The sequence below is a fragment of the Babylonia areolata genome, chromosome 3 (genome assembly GCF_041734735.1).
Source record: "Babylonia areolata isolate BAREFJ2019XMU chromosome 3, ASM4173473v1, whole genome shotgun sequence".
In the NCBI taxonomy this organism is placed as follows: domain Eukaryota; kingdom Metazoa; phylum Mollusca; class Gastropoda; order Neogastropoda; family Buccinidae; genus Babylonia; species Babylonia areolata.
This window is the reverse complement of record NC_134878.1, coordinates 1,031,450-1,042,500: the sequence shown is the minus strand read 5'-3', so window position 1 is coordinate 1,042,500 and position 11,051 is coordinate 1,031,450. Positions and strand designations below refer to the sequence as shown.

Genomic DNA, 11,051 nt, shown 5'->3' with positions numbered 1-11,051 from the left:
ACGATGATGGCGAAACACATCACTGAAGTTTACATTCACCATAACTCGGTCTGTCTGATGGAAAGACTGGCTCCATTCACCCAGTAAGGCAACGACACAAGGCTGATTGTTGCTTAGCAACAGTATCTGTGAAGATGAACGTCAGCCGGAAGCATACAGCGAAATTCTGGGATTGAAAGAATTCTCCATGGAAAATGTGACAGCCTGGTTTCATCGCCATTACACACACACACTCTCTCTCTCTCTCTCTCTCTCTCTCTCACACACACACACACAACTGCCTATTAATCATGTCATGAACAAACTCCGTCATGACACCACAGTCATTCTCTCTCTCTCTTTAATGAAAATTCTGCGAATTTAGTATGCCTTAATTATCAGCCAAAACATAACACTGCCTCAAACTGTGGATGTAACACTGATGTGCTTTCATTTTACTTTTCGGTGTGTACTGTAATAATCATATAGAGAGAGAGAGAGAGGACACGCACGCACACACACTTCACACACGGTGCCATTGTACGTTATACATATGTACATAGAGTGACGTCACAGGTGACAGCATCAAAAGAAGGAAAATAACTCTTGAAGGCTGAAAATTATCACATTAAAAAAATAAGATTGCGCCAGAGTGATATATCTCCAGATCTAGAGTGATATATCTCCAGACCATAATTTTTTCTGTTTTGGGCTGATTGGTCTAGATATTGATTTATGACTTGAAACACAACTTTCAACTGTTTTGGGATTTTTCTTTCCTGTCACTGAAGGGGTCAACTCAAGACTACGTCACATTTATTATAATTATATCAAAAGTGAATGACCTATTGTCTATCCTTAGATGGGGTCAACTCTAGACACCACATCACATTTATTGCGATTATATCAAAAGTGAATGACCTATTGTCCATCCTTTGATGGGGTCAACTCTAGACACCACATCACATTTATTACGATTATATCAAAAGTGAATGACCTATTGTCCATGCTCAGGAGTCACATGGACATGCAAACTGTACAATGATGCGGAGAGAAAAACACACCGATGCAGAATGCATGTTGAGTCGCCAAGGGAAAAAAACGGGAAGGAAAAAGGAGAAGATAAACGGTGGTCAATAACCTGCATCCAGCTGAAGCGAAAACAACAACTGTAAATGTGAGATAATCATGTACATACGTACGCCACTATCTCAAAGCAAGTCGTCACACAGCCCTGCCCACGTCCTCCTTGTACATTGTCTTCCCCCATCTCTCCACCCCCTTCACTGCCTCCCCCCTCTCACTCCCTCTCTCTTACCCGTGTGCGCCCAATTCATGTGCGTGCGCTCTCTCTTATCTCTGCATGATACTGATACTGCGTTCATGCGCGACACTGTCACACACGTAGACTGGTTAGAACACTGCTCTGTTGAAATCAGGTACTTTGATTCACTGGCATTAAGAACAGCGAATGCAGCTGTTATCAGACAGTTCCCAAGTGTCAACGCTGTCAACAAAACGATAACACAATAAAAACATCATGCAGCAACTGACAGTCTCGTTCCCGTTGGCCCCACTGACTGTCACCACTCTCACCCTGCCCACAAAGTACCGTCGGCTGGTCATTTGTTACGTCACTTGCTATCTTTGAAACAACACTGACCCACTGAAACCGGCTGCCGTCAACGTTGTTTTCAGTGAAAAAAAAATGAAAAAAACCCGACCTGGCGTAGTTTTCACTGCTGTGAAACGGGACACAGCAGACATCTACCCCGGGGCTGTCTACATAACGGGGTAAATAAACGGCAAAACGGTCATACACGTAAAATGTTACATGTCTGTCTGAGTGTAGGTGTATGTGTCCGAGCCTGAAATCTGACTGAATGACACAGGAAACGAATGATCAACGCCCAGTGGCAGCCGTCAGTCGCCTCTAGTGCAGCCTGTTGTGCAAATTGACCCCCGAGTTTGTAGAGCGCTTAGAGCTTGGTCTGCGCCCGAGGATAGGAGCTGTATCAGTACCCATAATGATTATATTATCATCAGTCATCAGATCACCAAAGGGCGGTCACCCGTGCAAGAGGCAGACGACGCTCGCTGATAACTGACACGGTGTTCAGGCATCAATGACAGACAGTGGTGAAGTGAAGCCAGTCAGCCTTCCACCCTCCAAACTGACCAGTCTGACAACACCCCATGGCTCAGCTACTACAACAGCGGCAGACGACGCTCTGCACGACACCCGGCTGGACACTACAAATGTACAAGTATTTCTTCATCCAACGGTCAGTATCACGCGCCAATCCTCTAAATCCCTATAGTGCGTTACCCACTGAAACAGCCATCCTGAACAACAGTTAGGGTAGCGACACTTCAACATCTTTGTTCTTTGTTGACTCACCTCTTTTGGTTTTGTGTTTTATACCACATCGTTTGTTTCATTGTTAACCCCACACCCCTCCGGCATAAAAACCAAGCAGGCTATTGTCAATAAAGAATTTACCTCTCTCTCTCTCTCCTTTTCCTCCCGCCTTAAAACCCTCCTCTTCCCAAAATAATCTCCCTTCCCTGCCCCTTTCTTGTCTTCAATTTCTTCAGTTTTAGAGTTATGCATGCGTGTGAATGACTGGTGCGAAAGCGCTTAGATTTGTCTTTGCACAAGATTCAGCGCTATATAAATACCATTATTATTATTATTACCTCTATACACACACACACGTTTTTGTTGTGTTTGTTGTTTTGTTGCTGGTTTTTTTTTTGTTTTTGTTTTTTGTTGTTGTTGTTTTGGTGTGTTTTTTGGGGGGTCTTCACTTTTTTGGATAATCAAAAATAAAATGATAATCATAAACCTATGAAACTGGAAGGACCCTCCTTTGTTTCTGTGACGGCTTGCAGCGTTGTTGGGCGCGTGTTCGTGTACATCTCTTTTCTCTCTCCCTTCTCTCTCTCCCCCGTCCCCCCCTTTCTCTCTCCCTTCTCCCCCTCTCTCTGTCTCTCTTCCCCTCTTCTTAGTATGGATGTTCAGTTTAACACTGAGCGTATGCATGTCAGTGCATCTCTTGGGATATGTGTGTGGCATGTTCCATTTCTTGAAAATTTTGAACTCTGAACCGAGTTCAGAAATGTAAGTAGTTGGGGAAGAAATAGTTCGTTTTGCTTTCGATGTCAAGCTCTCTCAACGGACGGGCCACAAACTTTTCACGTCAATTTGTGTGCGGAAGTGGCTGTATGTAAAATGTTATCCACTTACTCCCCTAATCAGTGGCATGTGTATTGCTTACAAGCGATGGGGGAGGGGTGTACTCTTCTGTATTTTTTTAAGCATAGTCAACAGAGACGTGGGAGTGGTTTGTTACAGATTTTGCTGCGGGTCTCCTCCATTTCCTATTGCCTTCAAGAACTCCAGAATTCAACTCTGGAACAAACGTCGTTTCCTTTCTACCTTGTCCTCAGATTTCCTCACGCCCATTCCCGCTCCTGACTCCCACCTGTCCACCTGTCCTTCCCACTGTCCCTCTCTCCCCACCCTACCCCCACCCTCAAGTCTGCAAGTGACATGTCCTTCAGCTGTCGGGTGGAGTTTCTGAGCTCAACTGGTGCCGCGGCTGTTCAAACATTTTGACTATTTAACGTGAAGAAGTGAGGCGGAAGAAAAACGGGCAATAATCCATGTCCCTTCCCCTCCACTCCTCTGTGTGACTGACGGAGGGAACGTCCACGCCTTGAACACTGCTCATTCCGTCTGGAGGGGGAACATTGTGGATACTGCCGAAACATGGTGCTGTGGATATTGCCGAAACATGGTGCTGCGGATATTGCCGAAACATGGTGCTGCGGATATTGCCGAAACATGGTGCTGTGGATATTGCCGAAACATGGTGCTGTGGATATTGCCGAAACATGGTGCTGTGGATATTGCCGAAACATGGTGCTGCGGATATTGCCGAAACATGGTGCTGTGGATATTGCCGAAACATGGTGCTGCGGATATTGCCGAAACATGGTGCTGTGGATATTGCCGAAACATGGTGCTGTGGTTAGATAAAGGGGGTAGTTTTATATGCTTGAATTCGTAACATGTCTTAATTTTGTGCGAGCGTAGTGTGTGTTTGTGTGCAATGATTGATAGATAGATAGTTCTTTGTCACAACGAAATCAAACTGACAGACTTTTGCAACACACACACACATACACACACACGCGCGCGCGCGCGCACACACACACACACACACACACACACAGATGAACTGGGAAATTCTTACCTTATCCACGTGTGCACGTCAGTTCACACGTTGCTGTACTGACCGTCTGACAACAGCCGACACCCGACAGCTCCATGTCTTCCGAACAGTCCAAGTGAGATGAATGTTTTATTATCGGTTCTGCTCCTTGTGAAAAGTCGCAGCCGATGCAGTTGGTTTACTAACCACAAATGCCGTCGAAATTCCTCGAAGCGCAGTGGAGATGCCATTAAGGGTGAATGACCCGGTTATGTTCACTTTCTGTCTACAGGTTTTGGTAGTGTTTTTTGTTTGTTGTTTTTTCTCACCTCCCTGTTTCTGTTATGTTTTCTTGTGATAACCTCAGATTCTCTAGCGCGTTGGGTTATGCTGCTGTAAGGCATCTGTCTACCAGCACGGTGTACTGCAACAAAGACACGGATGTGTCCGAACGCAGTTACGCCTCTTTGAGAAACTGAAACCTCGAAAATTACGAGAAAAGTTTCAGGGCTTCTTGTCGTTTCTGTAAATCAGGATATTCCCACTCGCAGAATAAAAAAGGAAAAGATATGTCTGGTTAGTTTTCATTCTTTCTCTCAATGTCTGACGTCTCTCACGTCTTCTCCGCTAAAATGCACATTTCTTAGCACTCTGTGCACCACTGCTTTCCATCAGCTGACAATGAAACACGCACGTCAGGAATCTCACGACCAGTCAACTGTCTCAAATTTACCTTTATTTGCATCCTTAAAGCCGCCAACAGGAGTACGTATGCACACCTCATTGTAAAATAACATTGTAAAAATATGACAGGATGCCCCAAACTCGGCTCCTTCGAAGAATTCACGGTTTGGTTTGCCTTCCATCGTTTTGTTCTGCACCTGTAAGGACTGTTGTGAAAGACGGTTAGCAGACGCCGGAAGTTGGGCAACAAGGGGCGGTTACTCTCGCCAGCGAGGGAGGGGCGCTGTAAACAAACGTTGGCAGGTGTTGTGGTCAGCCCAACGTAAGACTAACGCTTGGCAGTGTACATCCGACCAGCGAAGAGACAACAAGTGACCACAACATCTCTCAGGCAAGCCCAGCTACAGCCACGCCAGACGCCGGACCTGTGACTCAGCACGGCAGACATCTTTAATTTTCTGAAAACTTGGGTCACAATCAAGTACGGGAACGCCTACACACACCCCCTACGAGCACGAAATCACCTTCGGACGGGCCAGCCCACCGGGAACGAACATCCAGCCCTATCTCAGAGAAGCAAAACGGTCAGTAGCCATTTAAAATTGTCCCTCTAAAGTGTATTGCCCGATGATAGGCCATTTTGACAAAAAGTAGGGCAGTGATCACTTTATTGGTGTCAGAAGTGGGATACACTCCACTATCGTTGTTTTTCGAACCCCCAGTGAACTGTTACAGGGACATTATTTTATATTTTTATATTTGTTCATGTTTTTGATTTAATTTATCCGGAAAACGGAACTTAGACCTTTGACTCAAGTTCGTGAATCCTTGTCTTTATTTTTTGGGGCCATTCCTTTGTGTGAACTGGTATTCGTATTTCTGCACAGTTCTTTTGTAACTGCTCTCCTGTCCCAGTACAAGTCTGTGTAAAACCCCAAACAAGTTTAAAGGAAATATCCATATCCTGAAGGAAGAATGGCTACTAGTCACAGACCGTTAGCTATAAATCAAGCCTCCCCATTGGAACTCATGGACGTCCTGCCTGGGGTGGGCATAAAAAGGGCACAGGGCCAGAAGGGTTTAAACGCCTAAGGCCCAGGGGTGGAGGCCTATCCCCTGAGCCGGAAAACAGAGGCCAGAACATCACTGCGACCCAGCCACATACAATAGATTTGGACCCGAAGCAAGCTCCTGCTCAGGAGACCTTAAGAGCTGTCCCAGCCAATAAAAAACCTTCAGTGTCCAGACCTAGGAGAGGGCGGTTGGAGTCAGCAAGACGGTTCTCTGTACCCCCGCTGGCTCAGCAGGCAGCACCCTCATCCCCGACTGCCCCCTGTAACCACGACACCCGGAGAGATCCCAGGGAGCCACAGATCCTACATACGCCCAAGACGGCGAATGAGCCAGAGGAAGGAGTCAAGCTGGAAGTCCTCCATGTTAACAGAGTCTGCGCCAGTTCGTCCAGCATCCAGATCACCATTGGTGGAACACCGGTCGAAGCCAAAGTGGACTCGGGTGCTGAGATAACCATAGTGGCCAACTCCATCTTCGACTCATGGAAGACAAAGCCCCAGAGAGTCAGAGATGTGGTGCTCTACATGGCGGACCAAGAATCAGCCCTCCAAGCCTTCCTCACGTCTCCAGTTCCAATGAGACTTGGCAAAACGCTGTTCAACGAAAGGGTGTATGTGGCCCCCATCAGCGACCAAATGCTCCTGGGACATGATTTACTCCACCACTGGGGTGCCGTTCTGGACCTGAAGACGGACACTCTTCAAGTAGGAAAAGAGACGGTCCCGATGAAGATGAAGTTTAAGAACACTCCATCCGTGGCAAGAGTTACGGCAGCTGGGAGGACCGTAGTCCCCCCGCATTCGGTAGTGCGGGTGAGGGCCAAGCTCGACAGAGTACTCCAAGACTACTACGTGGAACCCAGCAGCCGAGACGACCTACTCCAACCACGTACGGTCCAGAAGGCAGGGACGGACCCAGTCGTGTGTCTGGTAAATGTGAGTGATCGTTACTGCTCCGTAAAGAAGGGGCAGTTGCTGGCGGTCGCTCATGAAATCGATGACCTCTTGCCAGACCCAGAGGTGCACCACCAAGAGGGGAATACAGAGAAGGAGCCAGCCCGCCCCACCACGTTGCTCACTTGTAATGTGGTCTCCTCCGGCGCTCCGACCCACTCCAGCCCTACAGAGATCCCGGAACACTTGCGCCAGTTGGTCGAGGACACAGGCGGAAAACTGACGGCAGAACAGCAACGTCAGTTTGAACAGCTTCTCCTGGACTATCGGGACGTGTTCGCAAAGGATGACTACGATTTAGGAACCTTCACGGCGATCGAACATGAAATTGACACTGGAGGTGCAAGGCCCATTAAGCAGCACATGCGTCGCACTCCTGCCATGTTCGCCGGCGAGGAAGAAGCCCATCTCAAGAAGATGTTGAATGCTGGGGTAATCCAAGAATCTGTCTCCGAGTGGGCGTCAGCGCCAGTACTGATCCGGAAGAAGGATGGGTCGGTGCGCTGGTGTATTGACTACCGAGCTCTCAATGAGGTGACGGTCAAGGACACTTTTCCCCTACCCTTGGTGGAGGACTGCCTGGACACCTTGGCCGGACATACTTGGTTCTCCAAACTGGATGCAAACAGCGCCTATTGGCAGGTACGAATCAAGGAGTCGGATAGGAAGAAGACGGCGTTCCTCACCAAGTTCGGGCTGTTCGAACATGTTCGGATGGGTTTTGGCCTGACCAACGCTCCTGCGACCTTCTCGCGAGCTGTCAACCTCATCCTACGTGGTCTCACCTGGAAAACTGTCTTGGCGTTCCTTGATGACATCCTAGTCTTGGGGAAGAATTTCCAGGATCATCTGACCAACCTGAGAGATGCGCTGCAACGGTTCCGAGATTATGGGATGAAGCTGAAGCCCAGCAAATGCCTTTTCTTCCAGTCTGAGGTGGAGTTCCTAGGGCGGAAGGTTAGCTCGAATATGCTGGCCATGTCAGAGAAGGACACAGAAACGGTAGCCCAATGGCCCATCCCAAAGTCCACAAGGGATGTAGAGAGTTTCCTCGGGTTCGTCAACTACCACCGTATGTTTGTCAAGGACTTGGCCAAGCTGGCACAACCCCTGTACGGACTGACAGGGAAGAACAAGTTCCACTGGGGAGTGGAACAACAGGAGGCCTTTGACAGACTGTGAGAAGTACTCACGGAACCACCGGTGTTGGGTTTGCCCAATGGAACGGACCCATTCATCCTGGACACTGACGCAAGTGATGTGGCCATTGGTGCGGTGCCTCAGCCAAGTGCAGAATGGAGTAGAGAAGGTGATCTCCTACAGTAGTCTCTCTCTCACTTCAGAACAGAAGAGATACTGCACTACCCGCAAAGAACTGTTGAGTATTGTCCGTTTCACCAGACATTACAAGTACTACCTGCTTGGGAGGCCGTTCACAGTGAGGACGGATCATTCGAGTCTCACCTGGCTTCTCAGATTCAAGGATCCTCAGGGGCAACTGGCCCGATGGATGGAGGAGTTGTCACAGTACCATATGGTTGTGAAACACAGACCTGGGGCAAAACATGGGAACGCCGACGCCTTATCGCGGCTGCCAGACTCCCTCACCCCCTGTCCCTCCTTCGTCGCCGGCCTCAAGCCCACGGACCTGCCATGCGGGGGATGCAAGTACTGTCTGAGGGCTCACGAGCAGTGGGGAGAGTTCCTGAAGGAAGTGGATGAAGCCACCAACCTCACCCATCCAGTAGGTAAGGTACTCCCTTTCACAGGCCTGACATCTGATCCGGACGGAGTCATGGTAGCCACCATGACAGACACAGCTGTGAAAGGTGAGCAAGAATGTACTAGGACTACCACCAATGGTGAAGCTTGTCGATCTGGTGGTATGTCTGATCTGCCAAAAACCTTGGACCCACCAGGCTTAGTTCATGCTCATGAGGGCCGGGGTAAGCGCTCCCGGTACCGAAGAGTGAGCGGGACACATGACCTGAGTGGGGTTCGAGTGGGTTCAACCCTCGCTACCCCTGAGGGTAAGCATGATGGACATTCAGGTTGGGCCCAAAATCTGAGTGCAACCTTGAGTGAGCCTGGTCACGGGCAACCAGGCTCCGGTACGACTCAGTCGGGCGAGGTCTCTTCTGGCCAAGCCTGCGGGGTGTTCAACGCAGCCCAGAGGGATTCTGGCCTTGGTGGTCGGAGTCCTAAAGGGGGTGAATTCCCTAGGGGTTTGACCCTTTCGGGTCGGACCCAAACTACCGGGAGCCATGCCAAAACGCCGGCATCTTTTGGCACGGCTCAGGGGCGCGCGGCACTCGCGAGTCGTGGTGCCGCCATGGACCTGCAACCTGGACAGACGGGAACCCACGATAAAGCGCTTGTGGGAAAACCGGGTCCCTTACTTAATCCATGCGTTAAAACTAACAATGTTTTGAGTGAGTCGGTTGCAGGTGCCCGGGTGTGTTCGCGCAACACATCGGAAAGTCCTGCGGTGCAACTGGGGACGGCACCAAGGTTTTTCAGGACTCCTGTGCAGTTTGTGGCACAGACCCTCCCCAAGGTGAACCGGAGCAAAAAGCAGTGGTGTCCCTCTGCAACTCCGAGGATGAAAACAGCCCTCGCCACCCCCGAGGGGGAGCGTGATGGACATTCGGGTTGGGCCGCCAACACCAGTCACCCGCCAGAGGGCGTGCCGTCTTGCCAGCCCTGCAGCTCCACCGAATGTCCACGGGTTACAAAGGAACGGGAGCTAGATGGTGCCAGGTTCGACATAGTCACCGAGGGTGATCAGATTTCCATCCAGGTCTGCCCGGTGAACACCGCAGAGCCGCCACGACCAAGCGGGCCGTCTTGCTGGGGCTTCACTTACCCAGAGTTGAAGGCAGAGCAAGAGAAGGATGAAGACTTGGCGCCCATACTGGATCACCTGAGGGGGAAACCACCTCCGGATGAAGGCAAACTCTTCTTGGCGTCACCAGAGGCCAAATACTATTGGGTGAACAAGGAGATGTTTCAACTGCATAATGAAGTGCTGTTCCGCAAGTGTACAGACTCAGCAGACCTGGAGTTGGTGGTACCCAAGGGACTGCAAGAGAAGGCGATCCAGTATCACCATGACCTGCCTTCCGCCGCTCATCAGGGGGTAGCAAGAACCAAAGCCAAAATAAAGGAGAAATTCTTCTGGGTGCATCTGTCCCGAGATGTTGAAAACTACGTCTTGTCGTGCGACATTTGCAGCCGTAACAAGAAGAACAAACGGTATGGCAGAGTTCCCCTGACTGAGTACCATGCAGGCGCACCCATGGAGAGGGTACACATCGACTTCATCGGACCACTCCCTAAAACACCCCGGGGAATGAGTACTGCCTGATGATGGTCGATCAGTTCACTAAGTGGGTTGAATGTGTTCCCCTACCCTCTCAGAAGGCGGAAGTGACGGCGAAGGCCGCAATCGACACATTCTTCTCCAGGTTTGGCTGCCCCTTTCAGTTGTTCTCGGACCAGGGCCGGAACTTTGAGAGCAAACTGTTTGAAGCGCTCTGCCACGCACTACAGATCCATAAGGCACGAACCACACCATATCGGCCTTCTTCCAATGGGCAGGTAGAGCGCTACAACAGGACACTCTTGGACGCCATCCGGTGTTTCATTGGGAAGACCCAGAACCGATGGGATGAACACCTCCAGCAGATTGCGGGAGCTATGAGGGCGTCGGTGAATAGATCGACGGGCCTAACCCCCAATAAAATGATGCTGGGCCGAGAAGTCAACATGCCAGGACAGCTGATGTTTCCTGTGCCAGGGCAGACCTACGAGGATCAGGATGTGTATGTGTCAGAACTGGTCAAAAACCTGCAACAAGCCCATGCTGTCGCCAGGCAAACGCTGAACACGTCCCAGAAAGCCATGAAAAGGAATTATGATCTTAAGATTCTCTTGAGGCCATACGCTGAAGGAGACGTCGTTTACCTGCTAGACACGGCAGCCTCAAAGGGTAAATGCAGGAAACTCTGCTCTCCATGGAAAGGACCCGGGGTGATAGTAAAGAAGCTATCAGCTTACCTGTACCGGGTCAAGCTGCGTAACGCTGTCTTTGTAACTAACCATGATCGTATGGCCCCTTGCAGAGACAGGAAGATACCAG

At 49.8% G+C, this 11,051-nt stretch overlaps 1 protein-coding gene across 1 annotated transcript; it reads left to right on the top strand.

Moving 5' to 3' along the window:
- Nucleotides 1-3,804: 3,804 nt before the first annotated feature.
- On the top strand, nt 3,805-8,092 carry LOC143280226 (uncharacterized). Its single transcript, XM_076584859.1, has 2 exons — nt 3,805-4,007; nt 5,977-8,092. The coding sequence occupies exons 1-2, from the start codon at nt 3,805-3,807 to the stop codon at nt 8,090-8,092; spliced, it is 2,319 nt and encodes a 772-aa protein (XP_076440974.1).
- Nucleotides 8,093-11,051: the final 2,959 nt, after the last annotated feature.

Excerpts from the sequence above, each read along its gene's own strand:
- LOC143280226 (XM_076584859.1), top strand. The coding sequence starts at position 3,805 with ATGGTGCTGCGGATATTGCCGAAACATGGTGCTGTGGATATTGCCGAA. Across the intron at positions 4,008-5,976 it reads GTGGATATTGCCGAAACATG|GCCCAGGGGTGGAGGCCTAT; the intron begins GTGCTGTGGTTA and ends TAAACGCCTAAG.